Raw genomic sequence first — 18,248 nt, 5'->3', positions numbered from 1 at the left:
AGGAAATGCACCCGGCATTCTTACAGAAACACTTTTGAGGAGATGGGAAACTCGTAATAACGAGTAGTGTGTACGTTGCCCATGCGTCGTCAATGTGCCACCTTGTATTCTGGGACAATGAGAGCTCTCCTTCAAGAAGTGAATGGGAGTTTGCTCAAAAAGTACAACGTAACAAATATTTTCCGAGATGTGAGATAATTAACTTGTTCTCTGTAATATTTTTATTTACCTTTATTTTACTAGGCAAGTCAGTTAAGAACAAATTATTATTTTAAATGACGGCCTAGGAACGGTGGGTTAACTGCCTGTTCAGGGGAAGAACGACAGATTTTGTACCTTGTCAGCTCGGGGATTTGAACTTGCAACCTTTCGGTTACTAGTCCAATGCTCTTACCACTAAGCTACACTGCCGCCCCGTATAGCTTATATCGTAAAGCTTTTGAATCATGACATCATATACTTTAGAGAAAAATAGGCAGGTTTCTCGACACATACCCTGACCATTCTGCACATCTATAACTCCATTGTTAAATTGCTATATTGTAATTATTTCGACACTATTGTCTATTATTGCCTGTTCTCAACTAGCCTACCTGATTAAATAAAGATTTTAATTATTTATTTATTTTAAATTACGGGATTCGTCGGCAGTCTGCTGGGTGGGGAGTTATACGTTCCTCCATTCATTACCAAATGGGATTCCTATCTCATGCATTCTGTAATATCTCTGATCCTTATACCACAGCGGTTTCAACATGGAGGTGCCCATGGAGAGACATATCTGAAGGAGACTTGATACAAAGGAGATTAACCTCACCCTTTCACGTCCCCGTGTAAGTATCGCGCTTCTTTCACACACAAGTTGATAACTTGAACACTTACAGCTAGCGTGAAGATAAATGTACTTAGTTATCTAGCGTTCCACAGTGCGTTACATTATGTCGGTTGTCTCTTACTGTCAATGATTGTGTCATGCAACCCTCAAAACCACAGAGGTTGATCAGCAGACCGCACTTATGTGCTTGCAATTTGTAACAATAATCATGCGGATGCAGATTTATAATAGTGTACATGTGCTATTTGTCCCATCTGCTTATCTTATTCACCATGTCACTGTTTTCTATTAGGATCCACATGATGCATGTACCATGAACTGTGCCCGCTGTCTACTACGGCTCCAGAGTGTAGGGTTGCTGGCCCCCTCTGTCAGAGCAGCTGTCCAGCATGCTGCCCTGCTTCAGCCAGCCACTGCACTGTCCCAAATAACAGCACACAACACATGTGGTCAGGTAAGTCACTCCCGAGGGGGAGGAGTGGGGGGGGGGGGGGTGGTAAGAAAAATAAGGCTAAGGATCTCAGGTCTCTTTGTATTCACACTGGGGGGCTGTTCATTAACCTATTGTGTGGTCCGAGTCCTCTTTTGAATCCACATTGCTATGTTTAGGAAGGTTTTTACAAAGTGCAGGACAAGCCATTCCATCGGAACGTGTTATCGGGCAGCTTGCAATACCTGCTTGCATTTTGGAAGCTAATATATTACACTTATGTCTAATCTTTTAACTAAATGCAATCAGAAGATAATATTAACATGTCAATATTACTGGAAACAGAATGAATGGCAGAAGAATAACTGCAGGTGACATAATGCTCTAATTGAAAATGGTACACCCAATGTAGGCTACTGCGCCTTTAAGAGCTAGAATTGATGTTGTACGGTTATGATTCTCACCGCATATGTTGTCTTCTCACACTATTCAAACCCCACAATTAATGAACAGCTTATGAAGCTCTCATCGTCAATACAAAATATCACATATTGCAAACAAATAATCTTGCACTAAAAACACCACATTTTTTGTCTTTTTTCTTTCAATGTCGAAAAACGGCACACGTTTTTTTTCCGCAAGCCTGCACAACATCATTTTCTCTCTTTTGTGGCACCAATGTGAGGGTTTAAGGCAGGGGAAACGATGTTGAAGTAGTCTTGTGTGTGGTGCGGGAATAATCACAAGCGACCACAAGCGAACCTGGGGGGCTTTGTGTTAATATTGGCCTAAAAAAGGGAACCGGACCGCGAAATTCAAGCAAACCGAACGTTCGAGATGCTCTCAGTTTGGTTCGCTTCGGGGGCTATTTTTGAGGGTTCTGAGTCCCTTTATATTGTTGCCAATGCACACACAAAAATCTCAAGGGGACTTAGGGTGAAACCTTTAGGAAGTTTCCCAGTTAATCACAACATGGTAGTCTGTTTTTGAGTTGATAATGATCATTATGCTCAATTGTAGGGTTAGGATGACGACAATATCAAGTTAACCTTTTATGCATTTTGTTGGAACTATGTCGACTGCTTGTATCTCCTCGTCAATGTATTTCTTCCTCATCAACAGGCACCCAGGCGTTTCCATGGCAGCCCTGGATGTTATAAGAGCCAGCCTGTACCCACAGACCCTGGTGAAGAGCATGAGGATACAATAAAGAAGGACAAGTCACTGATCACTCACGATGACCTGTTTGAGAGGGTGGCCAGGGAGGCCAAGACTAAGGCTACCTTCAACAGAGTGGTGGATGTCTTCAGTAAGAGGGACATACGGCGTCGGGGTCACGTAGAGTTCATATACGCTGCCTTGAAGAAGATGCCAGAGTTTGGTGTGGAACGGGACCTTGCAGTCTACAACAAGCTGTTGGATGTCTTTCCCAAGGAGGTGTTTGTCCCCAGGAATTTTATCCAGCGCATGTTCAACCACTACCCCCGACAGCAGGAGTGTGGGGTGCAACTGCTGGAACAGATGGAGAACTATGGTGGGTGGGGAGGGGACGTGTGAGTGAGAGATTGGGCCAACAATTGTTTTTCAGAACAGTGTCTTTTTAAACCATTAAAATAAGGAGCTAGTGTCTTTTTATTGACAGACCCCTTTTTGTCATACATTCATTTTGTTGTGTCATCAGGTATCATGCCAAATGTCGAAAGTAAGGTCCTGATCGTCCAGATCTTCGGGGACAAGAGCCACCCGATGAGGAAGTACCAGCGCTTAATGTACTGGTTCCCCAAGTTCAAGCACGCCAACCCCTTCCCCATCCCCCTGCAGCTCCCCGAGGATCCTGTAGATCTGGCCCGGCTCAGTCTCAACCGCATCGCCAACGACCTGGACGCTAAGGTCACAGTCTACCAGATGCCCTGTACCGACATCTCTGAGTCAGGAGAGGAGATCACCTTCCCACACGTCGTAGGTAGATAATCAAAGTTCCCTCTCCTTTTACATACAAACTCTGATCCGAATCCAAGGTTTTCTCACTCTATAGTTGAAGGGTTTTCAGTTGATATAGCTCGTATTTTGTGGTCAGAAGATATTTAGGTCAGCAATGATCAATGGTATTAGGGCATGTGTCAAACTCATTCCACGGAGGGAAAGGTGTACAGTTGTACAACTGAATGCATTTAACCCAACCCCTCTGAGTCAGGGGTGCGGGGGGGCTGCCTTAATCGACATCCACGTCTTCAGCGCCTCGGGCGCAGTTATGAATTAAGGTCACTGATTAGTCAGAAACTCTCCTCACCTGGTTGTCTAGAGCTTAATTGAAAGGAAAAACCAGCAGACACTAGACCCTCCGTGGAATAAGTTTGACACCGCTGTATTGGGGGATGCAAACATATGATAAATGTTGTTTCTGTCTTCTCAATGTAAATTCCTACCTCTCTGCCCTTTCCCCCTGTGTTAGGGATCCAGAGCCCAGACCAGATGGAGCTGCTGGCTAAACATAACCCCAACAGGCCTGTGTTTGTGGAGGGCCCCTTCCCCCTGTGGCTGAGGAAGATCTGTGTCTACTACTACATACTCAGGGCTGACCCACTGCCCCCCGAGGAGAAGGTGGGAGACCCCGTGCAACTCTGTTAAAGCCAAAGGAATGATAGCATTGTGTATTTGTAAATAATGGTGTATATTGTAACGGTAGCATTTGCAATGTCATCATTTTGATGATGAATATTGCCTCAGTAGTATCTGTCCCGTACTATTACAATAGTGTTATTGTATGTTTTTGCTTGAGCAGTAACAGTTGATTTGTTTTCACCCTGTCAGGTGGAGGAGTCTTACGACCCTGAGAGGTGTTTTGACTACCCTCTTCAGCTGGACCTGGACTTGGACCGGGACATGGGGGACGACGACAGCTTCGACGTGGAAGACGGTAAGATGAAACACCTAGGACCTCATCAGTTCAATTCGGCAAAGCTTTAGATATCTCGCCAACTAAAGTGATGCTGGGCACAGCTGTAGGAATCCGTAGGGGACTTTGAGGTTGCAGGGGCGTGTAGTAAAGTGATAAAGGATATGTCTTGTTTTCTGCAGTGGACGAAGGGCCGGTGTTCGCCATGTGTATGACGAGCCAGGGGGATCAGGCCACCCTGAACCAATGGATCTCAGGCCTGCAGGAGACCAACCCCACCCTGGGCCGCGTCCCTACCCTGTTCCGCCTGGAGGCCGGCCCCAGGGAGCTCCAGGGAGTGGCAGACCCAGGACCCGGGTACAGGGAGGAGTGCAAAGAGGAGGCAGAGACGGATATTGTCATGGAGGAGGAGCATCAGCGTAGCCAGGGAGTGAAGCAGTGACAGGACTATGGTACAGCTCACTTCACAACCAGAGATTACCCGGAGAGCTAGCTTTCTGTCACAGCGCATTTGTCAGAACACGGGAGTTCTTCTTGTCAGGTCACTTCTGGCCGTAATCATAGGATGTCTTCAAGTTAAAGTGGATTTAATACCTAATTATAATGTACCCACCTATAGTCAACTTATTTAGGATCTTTCAAGAAACCAAGCTTAAGTTAGCTATTGAGAAAATACTGTAGATAATGTGTACGGCTGTAACCCGATGCCCTCAACTCATTTGATGTTTCTGTTAGAATGCCTTTGACAAGACTCTTGAAGGAACTTTGAATTTGCACTGTATCAAGACATGCTCAAATCAACACAAAACAATAAATGAATTTATTTCTATAGATGTTTCTTTTGTATGGCATGTAAGATGGGATGGTAACATATCGAACAAGTTGTTTCACAGGCCTCTCCCAGCCCACCTTACTTGATAACACTTACCCCCCCATTAAATCATAGAAACCACTTTAAAAAAGTTACGAAAGGGTTTATTAGTACCTAAAAAAAAAAAAATTAAAAAAATGGCATTTGAACATTCCCTTTTAAACAAACAAGGTAGAAACCAATTGAAAGTGGTACATTCTCAACAGGTAAATAGTACAGCAAGGTCAGTGTCCCCTGTACATTTTAAAGTTCGTCACAGCTGTACAAGAAAAAGTTCACAGTACTTTCTGTTTTCAATGCATTTTCAGACTGTGCTCTTGGACATTTATTTTCAGCATATTGGTGAACCAAAAACACTGCAAATGAAAATCTCTTCCACATGATGTCTGATACTTCCTATACGTTTATACATGTCCAACACGTTTATACATGTCCAACACTCCACATCCAAGCAGCAGGCCATTGGATCGTAATTTTGACTGGGGGGGGGGAAAAATGCTGATTTGTTGATCATTTAATCAAAGATATTAAATACAAATGAAATAGTCATGTGTCACTGACTGATTGTTCAGACCAAATAAATACATTGAAAGAGTTAAATGTACACAGTATGTATAGAGACAAGGAAATATTAACAAAATCAGAAGCAGTATGAGTACCACTAACCATAAAGGGTTAGGTTTATTTTCATAGGAAATCAAATAATACATTAAGGGTATTGACATTTAACCACCCCTTTAAACATAAATGTTGTATTTACAGTGCGGGCATACATGTGTCAAATCACCATTACAAAAACTTAAATGTTCTTAAAGGAAGAATTCTTTTACATTTCAGAAAAACGTTATACGAAAACAGTTTTAAAAAAAGTCACAAGTATTTTGAAGATTCAGTGTTGTAAAGTATGGTGCATTAATATCTAGAAAAATCGGTCCCACTTTGAACGAAGTGCAACCTGTATAGCATACACAAAGGCTTCATAAGCACTAAATAAATGCTTCACAAATCATCAATACGCGTATGTCATACTCTCCAAATTGTGACAATTCCCACTGTAGGGTAAATTGCCAAATGTGACGACATGCACTGTTTGTACACCATTCATAGAGTATCACATACGCTTACAGATGACTTGAACCTTGTTCGCATTTGTATACAATCGCATCTCTCTTCTGCTTGGGAATACTTTGGAACAGATCTCCAAAATAAAAATCTCAGAGCTGATTTGCTGGTGTTTACAGTCTTATTTTTTGGCTCAGAGAACTTGGGGGGGGGGGGGCAAATAAAACCAAACTGGCGTGACGCCAGTTGGAGGACCCTGCTTTCTAAGTTGCTCTCCGTTTTAAAGTGGGACCGGAAAAAAATCGACTTTTTATGGAATATTTAAAATAACCCCATGCAAGGACATCCCTTGGATCTGAATAACAAAACTGATAGGAATTGTGAAAAAATATAAAATGAAATTATAAAATGTCAAAAGTTTGGATACGCCTACTCATTCCAGGGTTTTTCTTTATTTTTTACTATTTTTTTACATTGTAGAACAATAGTGAATGTCAAAACTATGAAAAAACATATACGGAATCATGTAGTAACCAAAAAGGTGTTAAATCAAAATATATATATTATATGTTAGATTCTTAAAAGTAGCCACCCTGTGTCTTGATGACAGCTTTGCACACTGTCGGCATTCTCTCCACCAGCTTCATGAGGTAGTCACCTGGAATGGATTTCAATTAACAGGTGTGCCTTGTTAAAAGTTAAGTTGTGGAATTTCTTTCCTTAATGCGTTTGAGCCAATCAGTTGTGTTGTGACAAGGTAGGGGTGGTATACAGAAGATAGACCTATTTGGTAAAAGACCAAGTCCAAACTATGGCAAGAACAGCCATCATTACTTTAAGACATGAAGGTCAGTCAATCTGGAACATTTCAAGAAGTTTGAAAGTTTCTTCAAGTGCAGTCGCAAAAACCATCAAGCGCTATGATGAAACTGCCTCTCATGAGGACCGCCACAGGAAAGGAAGACCCAGAGTTACCACTGCTGCAGAGGATAAGTTCATTAGAGTTACTAGCCCCAGAAATGGCAGCCCAAATAAATGCTTCACAGAGTTCAAGTAACAGACACATCTCAACATCAACTGTTCAGAGGAGACTGCATGAATCAGGCCTTCGTGGTCAAATTGCTACAAAGAAACCACTACAAAAGGACACCAATAAAAAGAGACTTGCTTGGGCCAAGAAACACGAGCAATGGACATTACACCGGTGATAATCTGTCGTTTGGTTTGTTGAGTCTAATTTTGCGTTTTTTGGTTCCAACTGCTGTGTTTTTGTGAGACGCAGAGTAGTGTAACAGATGATCTCCGAGTGTGTGGTTCCCACCGTGAAGCATGGAGGTGTGATGGTGCTTTTCTGGTGACACTGTCTGTGATTTATTTAGAATTCAAGGCACACTTAACCAGCATGGCTACCACAGCATTCTGCAACGATACGCCATCCCATCTGGTTTGCGCTTAGTGGGACTATCATTTATTTTTCAACAGGACAATGACCCAACACACCTCCAGGCTGTGTAAGGGCTATTTGACCAAGAAGGAGAGTGCAGCATCAGATGACCTGGCCTCCACAATCACCCAACCTCAACCCAACTGAGATGGTTTGGGATGAGTTGGACCAGAGTGAAGGAAAAGCAGCCAATAAGTGCTCATGAAGCTGGTTGAGAGAATGCCAACAGTGTGCAAAGGCAAAAGTTGGCTACTTTGAAGAATCTAAAATAGAAAATCTATTTTGATTTGTTAAACCCTTTTTATATTTACTATGTGTTATTTCATAGTTTTGATGTCTTCAATCTTATTATTATTATACAATGTAGAAAATAGTACAAACAAAGAAAAACCCGGGAATGAGTAGGTGTGTCCAAACCTTTGACTGGTACTGTATGTACAGACGAATATCAAACAACTGATCACCCGTAGACAATTTCAAATGACGCATGGTCTCAAGTCAAATGTACACGTCTGCGATTTGCCCTTAACCTGCATCATATCATATCTGATACATTGAGTTAGACCAAGGACATGTCATTCATTCAGATTGAAGAACATAACTGACCTGTTCGTCATGGATGCATTAAAACAGGGATGTTAACCCATTCAGTTGACGAGGAGAGCCCTCCTGTCTGCTTAAGTGTGTTTCATAAAGCACAATGACATTATTGAACCCAGTGACGACATGAATATTAACTGTTTGCTTCGGGCATAGGAGACTTGGTGTAGTAGTAGAGAATGACAATCGCTACAAAACTGCGCTTTCAAAAACAACGAGTGTGTGTGTATCCCAAAGTTAATGAGGTAAAGCTCGTCTCTTGTGGTTCAATGTCACCTATGTATGCAGTTCAAGTTTAGTTTATCTTTTGTAGAGGTGAACTGCTCGAAAAAAATAAAACAGACATTAAAAGAAACCAGCAGTAACGTTTTTCTTTTCCTCCTCCACTTCTGAACAATGTTATGTTTACGCTGTCTGGCATTTAGTGATTTGTGCTTCTTCTGCAAATCAAGACAAATAAGTAGGTGTATGTCAAGAAAATATGTGCAATGTCAGAAATATGTTTCATGAAAATGTGTTCTTACAGATAATAATACCCCTCCCCCCCTTGGTACACAGAGCTGTGGTGAACATGGTGATATTTAGACATGGATGGTGTCAGATCAATGTACTGTTTAAGAAGGCTCAAATGCTCACCTTAGCTCTCAGAGTCTGTTGGTGGTTTTGGAGCTCTTGCTGTTCTTCAGGTATGACGAGTCCTCTGTATCAACCATTACTTCTACTTCTGCTGGGAGGTTGGCACTGTCCCCTGAAACAAAATGTGCATGGATAGATATGTCAGAAACCCTCAATCCCAAATGTCCCCATTGCAAGGGACCGGAGACTTTCTTTACCAGGAAGAACGCTGTGCCCTCTAATATGTAATAGGTCCTTATTACCTCCCATCCCACCGCTGTGCTGCTGCAGCTGGCTGGTGAAGAAAAGTTCTCTCCTGGACACCTGCTCGTCCCAGGCCTCCAGGATGTGCCGGCGCTCCGGGGGCACCAGGCTCAGGGTGTCCGGGTGGGCCTCCTCGATGTGGGCCCTAACCCCCTCCAGGCTGTGGGAGTACTGGAGCTCCCCGCACACCATGCACACCAGCAGCTGATTCAGGGGGTCGTAGTCCATGAGGTAGCAGTTCCGCCATACAGCATCTGAGATGGGGCCGTTGTAGTTGTCGTTGTGATCACCGTCTGGGAAAAGGAGCTCTGATTCCTCTGGGGGGGCAAAAGAGTGGTATTGTAAGACAGGGGTTCCCAAACTTTTTCAATCAGGCCCCCCTTCTAGCATTGGGGAACATAGCTCTCTACAGTATGCAATGACTGACATGACAATAAGAGAAACTGATGATGCACTACCCAATTTCGAAATTGCACCTTGTGCATTCTACTATTACAGCTTTGATGAGTAAGTTGAAAGCCGAAACGAGTTCAAAATAGTAAAACTGCCCGTCCACAGTTTTTGGGCACTAGCCAGTCACAGTAGCCCATGAAAACATTCTACGAGCCAAGGGCTGAAAATATATATACAAATATTTGGGCTAATTTGCAACAAGATTACTCTAAGAAAAGCCTATAGCTGTAGCTAAATGTACACCTAATAGATCTATAACAGGGGTATTCACTCTGACCCTACGAGGGCCGGAGTCTTCTGGTTTTCTGTTCTACCTGATAATTCATCGCACCCACCTGGTGTCCCAGGTCTAAAGCAGTCCCTGATTAGAGTGTCACAATCAAAACAAACGCAGTGGAACTGGCTTCCAGGACCAGAGTTGAGTTTGAGGCATCTATACATTTCAAATGTATTTACCTTCTGTAGGTTCCGTATGGCTTTGGTCAGGAAAGTAGCCCATGTCTGTCTCTGTGGAAGTACTATGGAAAAAGACACCACAGTACTGGTTACTACCAACATACACATTGAGATAAGAAATGTCAGAGGGATCCTGGAAATGACTCTCTCACCTTAGATGTAGTTCAGAGCCCTCCGAGGTGTTGACACACTGGTCAGGATTCTGTTCCTTTGATTGAGAAAAATGATGGTCAGCCCTAATGAAAATTAACTGCCCAAGAGGAACCAAAGTTACCCAAGGCTGAATTCTCACCCCTTGGTACCAATGCCTGATTTACCATATAGTTTGGACTTAAAATATGATATGGTGTTTTCTTTGAAACATTCACCATTGTAAAAAATTACCTGTGTATCCAGCCCCTGCAGCAGGTGTTGAGGCTGACTGCTGGGGAGGATGGGCCTCCAGTTGACCGAAGCCCTCTTCTCAGTCAGCTCCCTGTCCCTCATGGCCTTCCTAGCTCTCTGTTCCTTCTTCTTCACTCTCCAGTACTCCCTCTTCTTCCTCAGAGTCTCCTCTTCAGACTCCCCCGGCACTGGCTTGGGCGGACCCATGGAGCTTATGTAGATGGGGCTTCTGGTGAGCCCCTGCATTGTAGGCAATCCTACATTTTGTAAATTCCCACTTTGAGGAATCTGAGCACCTTGACATTTGAAAGAAGTCTGTGTTGGTGTGAATGTGGACGTTTGACTGGGAGGATGAATTGGTAAGAGCTTGATGCAAGTCAGAGGGTTGGGCGGAGGTGTGAGAGTAGCGATGGGTGAGGCGTCTGCGTCTGAGATTTCCTGCACTTGCAATCGCCATTTTCTAACACGTGGCGAGTCAGGGCTGGACCCCGGGGCCGCTTCCTGTTGGCTCTCCACCAATAGCAGCCCGCCTTTCTTCCCCTCACCCAATGGAGGGACAGTGACACCGCCACCTACAGGGAGAAATGCGGTACTGAAGCTGTGAGATGTCTGGGGGGACCCTGTGTGGCCAATGGATGAATTGGAAATACTGGTACAGTTGACCGGAGGTCTGAGCTGTAGTGTATCAGATGGCTGTCCCATGTTGGAGGTGGTGGGGCTCACAACCAGAAGTGTAGGGATGTTGGTGACCATGCTGAGGCTTGCCTGAGGTCCAGAGTCAGGGGGAGATATAGGCTGGAGAAGGGGGGAGGGCTGGGGTTTGAGCAATGGTGCGGCTTGTAGACTGAAGCTCCCGCCTCTCTGCACTGGCCTCTGTGTCGGAGTCTTGACAATATGGAGATTCGGAGCCTAAAAGACAACAACACAATCAATGGACAGCTTTACATTCGTTTTATGTCTCAATATATAATTTAGAACCAGGGTTATTTGATCAATTTGTTTATCTTTGCAAACATTTACTTGTTTATGTTTGTTTATGTTCAGTTCTCAGAATCCATATACCTCCTCCCCCTCCCCCTCTATTTTCGCTGCTTGTGTCAAACGCCAGAGAGAGATTCGTGGCTTTTCAGTTAGACTGGACAGTGGCCTTGTGTACAGTTTTGCATAGAAAAAGACATAATAGTTCCACATTCCAATTAACATAACCACAAAATGTACTTTTACCTCAAATTAAATTGAAATTATAGGTATTGGCCTACCATGTGAGTCATGAAATCTGCACTATGATGAAATCTAATAGCATGGATTACAAATTATATCCACCCACCTGTGCTGCTTTGAGGGCTAGTCGTCTGCTGTAGTCCCCCTGCCTCAGCCCCCCTCCTCCCTGCCGAGCCTTCCTGGCTCTCTGCTGCCTCTTCATCATCCTCCAGTACTCCCTCTTCTTCTGCAGAGTCACATTCTGGTCTGTCACCGCCGGGGCGTGGTGATGTTGCTGACGCTGCTGCTGTTGTTGGGGGTGTTTTTGATGTTGTTGACGCTGGTGTTGATTTTGAAGTTGGCAAGGTGGTTGTTGTTGTGGTGGCTGGTGATGTAGCTTCGGAGGTTCTGGGGAGCAGCAGTGGTGGTGGCCTGCTTTTTTGACACGCAACCTCTGGGCTCTACGAGGGACAGGGAGGGGTGGTTCTCCGGAAGCTGCCTTGTGGGAGCAAGATTGTGTGGGTGTGTGAGAGGGGGGTTCGGACCGATTGAGAGGGGAAGCTGAGAAAGAGAGGGTGTTAGCACAAGGACTGGATAGGGGAGAGTCCTTAGGATGAGGAGTCAGTGGACGAATGGTCACATGACATGGTGGCGGGGCGTCAGCATCCACCTGCCACCCTTTGACCTCCAACAATAGGTCACCAGATATGGAGGCTTTCTCGTCTCCCAGGGTGAGCAGAGGTAGATTTGGCTTGACCTCAATCTGGATGGCATTCTCCTCGGAGGAACAAGCCTGGGGTTCACTTTTACAAGGCAGCTGTTCTGTAATACAGTCAGGCTGTTCCGTTTTACAGTCAGCCACAGTGCTGAGAGATTCCTCCAGAAGCTTCTTCATAGAGGCCACTGCCAGGAGAGTGGTGGCCTGGCTGTCAGCACTCAAGGCTGGGTCTGGTGGCTCTGGATGTGGTGGAGACTGGGACAGTTTGATATCAACACAGAGGGGTTGTTCCAGTGGAGGACATGGAGCATGTGTTGAGATCGATTCTCTTTCTTTTTTTATTTGGTTTCCCGGTGGAGGCATGGGCAGACTGGTGTTGGAGAGAGGCTTGATAGTCTGTGAGTGGCTGACAGAGGTGTTGACATGGGGATTGGCTAATCGTGCTAACCTTTGATTCCGCCTCTTCTGTGAGGCAGCATTTCCCCGAGCTTGAACTCCTTGCCTTAGGCGGATGGCGCGGGCTGCCCTCTGCTCTCGTTTCTTTACCCTCCAGTACTCCCTCTTCTTAGCCATACTTTCCTCCTCTGTTAACTTTGGGTCCAAGTTAAGCACTGCTGATGCTGTAGAAGCTTTGACAGCCATCTGCATGACACAGCTAGCCAGCTTTGGCATTGCTGTAGGCGCACCAGGAAAGGTGTTTTGGATGTTTTGAGGGTGTGTGAGGGTGATATGACTCTGGGGCTGGAAGACTGTGTGTATATTCAAGAGGTTTTTCGGTGTGCTGCGAAATTCAGTCCTCGGTCTGATTGAAACCAACCTGGGAGGATTCATGATCGACAGGCCGACAGGAGGACAAGAGACTTGAAACTGAGCAGAACGGATTAGAGGAGGTGGTGGGTTGTCATGTGTTTGATGACTTAACACCACATTACTAAAGGCATCCCCAGTAGGTTTGGGAAGCAGTTGGTGTTGGCGGTGTGTGTTGGTAAATAAATTATTAACAGGCATCCCACTACTGTTACCAATTTCATCCCCAGTCTCTTTTGCTTCTGTAGTGAGATCAATTTGAGGAATGTTATTGGTCACTGTGCCATCCTCCATGATGAAACCTCCAATGATCTCTGAGGCGCTGGTGTGAGTAGGCCTATTTTCTGTTGGTTGTGGCAACGTGTTGCATCCCGCTGCTCTGTCCTTCCTCATATCCTCCAGGATGCTCTGGTAACGCTTGACTCTTTGCATCAGAGCATCTCTCTCCTTCATCTTAGCTCGGACTTCGCCAGAAAGCTTGGCTCGCTGCTCCCGCTTCTTGACGCGCCAGTATTCCCGCATCTGGGCCGCCCTCTGCTCGGGGGTCTCCTTTGAGTCATCTCGTGGTGCGCTGTAGGTTGTTAAGGCTTTGGCATGATAGGGGGACTTCCTCATCTTTCTCTGACCCAGGAAATTCCTTTGGGTTTCAATGAACCTCTGTCTCGGAGTCCTACAACGGACCATAACTCGGTTAACGTTGGCAAACTGCACTGGAGCAGGGAGCCTTCTGCTTGGTTCCCCTGCTGGTTTATAACCAATGATATTAGATGTGATACCAGTCTGCATTGTTACTTTAGCCTCCTGCAGATTCTCTGCTCTTAGCTGAACGGTCTGTTCATTAGCGTTGACTGTGGTTAGCTTAGCCAGGATTGAATCGTCAGACTCCCTTTTGACAGCAAAGCTAGCCACTGCTCTGGCGTTCTTCAGCAGCCGTCCGGCTGAGATGAACGGGGCACTGACCCTACTAACACACTGCCTCTGGCCCTGTCCACTCAAAGCGGACAGGGGACGTTCAACGTCCACGTTTGGTAACAGTTCTACTTTCTGCAACGATACCTCCATGTTAGTGATTCTTTTGCTGGCCTTGCTTAACCTAGCCGCTTGCTTCGCTCGCTGTTCTCTTTTCTTGATGCGCCAATTCTCTCTGCGCTTGGCGGCTCGCTCCTCCTCAGTCTCCAGTGTAGCTGATGTGTCGTTGATGCTTCTAACTTCTTGGGCCGCGACCACTGCACTCTTTTTCCCGCCTAGCGGTGTTACTTTCATCCCTCTAGGCCTAACCCCTGCTTTGTGAACGAGCATAGGGGCAGATTGAGTGGTCACGATTGCCATCCCTGTGGTAATGTTAGTGGTTAGCGATCTCGGCTGAACAGACACTGTAACTTGCGTCTTTGTCATTGCATCGGGCCTTGATACACTCTGGGTGGTCAGTTGCTGCTCAGATGACACTACAGGAGAGCTGCCATTGAGAATAGTCATTCCGCTCTGTGGTTGGCGAGGTGCAGAGCCTGAGGCTCTCACCGCCACTCTTACCGGAGGCACAAAGGAGCCACTGTTGAGAAGCACTCCATTGGGTTTGGCTGAGGTAACTGTTCCAATCACAGTGCCCCCTGTTGGATAACTTTTCACTGCCATCTTGCAGACCATTGCACCTTTTCCTGGGCCTGCACTGGACGTTGGGAACTGAGGCAAAACTTTGTTGAGTTTTATCCTCTGGAACCAACTCTCCTTTTGGTTTGCTGAGGAATAGTTTTGGCCCCCTTCCTCAACACTATGGTTCTGATTATAGGAGACAGCAGAGCCCTTTCCCTTCAATAAGACTACAGGTGCACCACCGACATAAGTTTGGTAGGAACCATCACTATTCAACAAAGGGGGGGCAGACCCTGCTATTGAACAAGAGGCACCAGAATTCAACCCCATTGAGGTTATGGTTTTATGGACTGCATTACTGTCCAAGGATTTACTTCCTCTGTTTGTTGCTTTTGACCTCTCCTTCTTGACCTCTGACAACTTAGCCCTCTGCTCTCGTTTCTTAGTCCTCCAGTACTCTCTCTTCTGGGCGAGGGTGGCGTTGTCAAACTCCGAGGCCGGACGGTAGCGCTGAACCCGTGGGCTGCCAGCCCCTCGGGTTCCCTGAGTGGTTGGCATGATGGTCGTGTTGCTGCTTGGTCACCGTTCCTACTCTTCACCAAACTGTGCTGGCAACGGAATCCTCACTCATCCTACTATTTATCGTCCGATGTCCTCCAGATATGGATATCGTCAGCCTTTAGCTATTGAGTAGCATCCTATAGGTCTTGTTATGTCCATCTCCCATCTCGGGTGGTCACCCACCACATCTGGACATTAACAGACGCCAGATGGTAAAGTCCTAAAAGTATGAAAATAAACAACACATGAATAAACAACTGAAGGTCACATTCAGATATTAATCATAGCAGGGCTTGCGATTGGATTGTTGGCTGACTTATCACTTCTTGAAATAGTTTGTTGGGTCGTTGATAAAACAAAAAATGAAAGGTACTTCTTCAAGACACATATCATCAGTGTTCGCAAAACCCCATTTACAGTGCCTTCAGAAAATATTCACACCCAATGACTTTTTTCACATCTTGTTGTGTTACAGCTTGAATTTAAAAAATGGTTCATTTAAGATTTTGTGTCACTGGCCTACACACAATACCCCATAATGTCAAGGTGGAAATATGTTTAAAGTCTTTAAAAGTGGAAAGCTGAAATGTCTAGAATCAGTAAGTATTTAACCCCTTTGTTATTGCTAGTCTAAATAAGTTCATGAGTAGAAATGTGCTTAACAAGTCACACAATAAGTTGCATGGACTCACCCTGTGTGCAATAATAGTGTTTAACATGATTTTTGAATGACTACATCAGCTCTGAACCCCACACATATAATTATCTGTAAGGTATCTGTAAGGTCCCTCAGTTTCAAACCCAGATACAACCACAGACGTCCTTCCCGGTGGTGTAAAGTACTTTAGTTTTTTGGGGGTATCTGTACTTCACTATTTATATTTTTGACAACTTTTACTTCCATACATTCCTAAAGAAAATAATGTACTTTTTACTCCATACATTTTCCCTGATAGCCAAAAGTACATTGTAATTGCTTAACAGGACAGGAAAATGGTCCAATTCACACACTTATCAAGAGAACATCCCTGGTCATTCCTACAGCCTCTGATCTGGCAGACTCAATAAACCCAAATGCTTTGTTTGTAAATAGATGTCTGAGTGTGAGAGCGTGGCCCTGGCTATCCGTAAATGGGGGGAAAACCAGACAGCACCATTTTCTTGTTTTCTTAATAAAGAGAATATGAAATGATTTATACTTTGATACTTATGTATATTTTAGCAATTACATTTACTTTTGATACTTAAGTATATTTAAAACCCAAATACTGTCCTACTTTTACTAGGTGACTTTCACTTTTACCACCACTGGTCCTTTTTTTTACCTTTATTTAACTAGGCAAGTCAGTTAAGAACAAATTCTTATTTTCAATGACGGCCGAGGAACAGTGGGTTAACTGTCTGTTCAGGGGCAGAACGACAGATTTGTACCTTGTCAGATCGGGGATTCGAACTTGCAACCTTTCGATTACTAGTCCAACGCTCTAACCACTAGGCTACCCTGCCGCCCCTAACTCAGTTGCTGGAGAGGAAGGAAACAACTCTGGGATTTCGCCAATGGTGACTACAAACCTTTACAGAGTTTAATGACTGTGATAGGAGAAAACTGAGGATGGATCAACAACATTGTAGTTACTCTATAATACTCATCGTACTCTCAACGACAGTGAAAAGAAGGAAGCCTGTACATAATACAAATATTCCAAAACATGCATCCTGTTTGCAATAAGGCACTAAAGACTGCAAAAAACATGGCAAAGAAATTTACTTTATGTCCTGAATAGAAAAGCATTATGTTTGAGGCAAACCCAACAACACTGAGTACCACTCTTCATATTCTCACGCGTGGTGGTGGCTGCATCCTGTTATGGGTATGCTTATCATCGGCAAGAACTAGGGAATTTTTAATGATAAGAAGAAAAGGAATCGAGCTAAGCACAGGCAAAATCCTAGAAGTAAACATGGTTCAGTCGGTTTTCCAACAGACACTGGGAGACAAATTCACCTTTCAGCAGGACATTAACCTAAAACACAAGTCCAAATATACACTGGAGTTGCTAACCAAGTCAACATTGAATGTTCCCGAGTGACCTACTTACAGTTTGGGCTTAAAAATCTATGGCAAGACTAGAAAATGGCTGTCTAGCAATGTTCAACAACCAACTTGAAGAACATATTTACTATACTAACAGCTCTGAGCTATCTGTGGACATTTTTATTGATTTGTTCTACCATAGGACAGATTTTCAGAGTAGCCTTCATGCAACCTAAAGGAGACAGTGTTGCAAAACACATTTTCTTTGAAGACAACATGATCTTTGGCAAATGAAATCTGAAACGCTTCCAAAATGCAGGCTGTGTTCCTAGCAGCATGCACTACAACCAGGAAGAGAAAAATGGCACTGTCTCTTTAAGTCATGTCCCTCGTCTATCACAAAATATGTCTGTCGTGTGCCGTTTTTCATTCTTTATTTATTCTCATGTGCATACCAAACGCAGTGTGCTGACGAGTGTCCAAGTATCGCCACCAATTCCAAAGAAAAGCGTCCGGAAGATTGGACAAATTTGGTGATATTCATGCCGTTACCAGCGCTGTCTCTACCAGCGTACAATGGACAATATCTTCCTCCTCCCCTGTCCACACGGACTGGCGCCTGTCTGCGTGTGTGTTCCTTGTCGAAATGAATCGAAAAGCATAAAACCCAAACCAGCGGTGAAAGAGCAGGATGTTTGTAAACGTGTGGAAAAAAAAACATGCATATGCATTACCTGGTAGTTACACCTAACTTTCCGGGACAGTTTGTTAACGTTTGGACAGATATACTGTCAGGACACTGCAGATACTTTCCGCGAGCCAGCCTTTTTCTATATCGCTGCCTTGACAACGGTGAAAAGTACCAGGATGTGGGACCTTGCTGCTTGTGTGTAAACTGCGTCGCGTGGACAGATACAAGCCTCTTAAAGCAATACTTACCACAACAGGGACATTATTGTTTATCTGGACAGCAACATGTATTTGAAATAGATGGACAACGGAATTGAGCCATTTCTAGCCATATCCA

General features: G+C 44.5%; 2 protein-coding genes across 3 annotated transcripts; one reads left to right on the top strand and one right to left on the bottom strand.

Annotated features, from left to right (window-relative positions):
- The first annotated feature begins 726 nt into the window (after positions 1-726).
- On the top strand, positions 727-4,990 carry ecsit (ECSIT signaling integrator). The gene is made up of 7 exons (XM_064931856.1): positions 727-833; positions 1,128-1,289; positions 2,388-2,799; positions 2,947-3,228; positions 3,718-3,866; positions 4,077-4,182; positions 4,344-4,990. Exons 2-7 carry the CDS (start codon positions 1,149-1,151, stop codon positions 4,601-4,603), a joined length of 1,350 nt encoding a protein of 449 aa, XP_064787928.1. The 5' UTR covers positions 727-833; positions 1,128-1,148; the 3' UTR covers positions 4,604-4,990.
- A 124-nt stretch (positions 4,991-5,114) lies between these two features.
- Positions 5,115-18,046, bottom strand: LOC135510712 (uncharacterized). 2 transcript variants are annotated; one of them, XM_064931854.1, is made up of 8 exons: positions 17,956-18,046; positions 11,638-15,406; positions 10,311-11,219; positions 10,079-10,134; positions 9,927-9,988; positions 9,017-9,334; positions 8,775-8,886; positions 5,115-8,578 (listed from the first exon to the last, which is right to left on the bottom strand). In XM_064931854.1, exons 2-7 carry the CDS (start codon positions 15,181-15,183, stop codon positions 8,783-8,785), a joined length of 4,995 nt encoding a protein of 1,664 aa, XP_064787926.1. In that variant the 5' UTR covers positions 15,184-15,406; positions 17,956-18,046; the 3' UTR covers positions 5,115-8,578; positions 8,775-8,782. The 2 variants fall into 2 exon arrangements, with proteins under 2 accessions (XP_064787926.1, XP_064787927.1); XM_064931855.1 differs by having other exon boundaries at positions 5,115-8,458.
- Between the last annotated feature and the right edge of the window lie 202 nt (positions 18,047-18,248).

Source organism: Oncorhynchus masou, chromosome 23, assembly GCF_036934945.1.
Source record: "Oncorhynchus masou masou isolate Uvic2021 chromosome 23, UVic_Omas_1.1, whole genome shotgun sequence".
In the NCBI taxonomy this organism is placed as follows: Eukaryota; Metazoa; Chordata; class Actinopteri; order Salmoniformes; family Salmonidae; genus Oncorhynchus; species Oncorhynchus masou.
The sequence above is the reverse complement of the archived record's forward strand: the minus strand, read 5'-3'. Positions and strand labels throughout refer to the sequence as shown.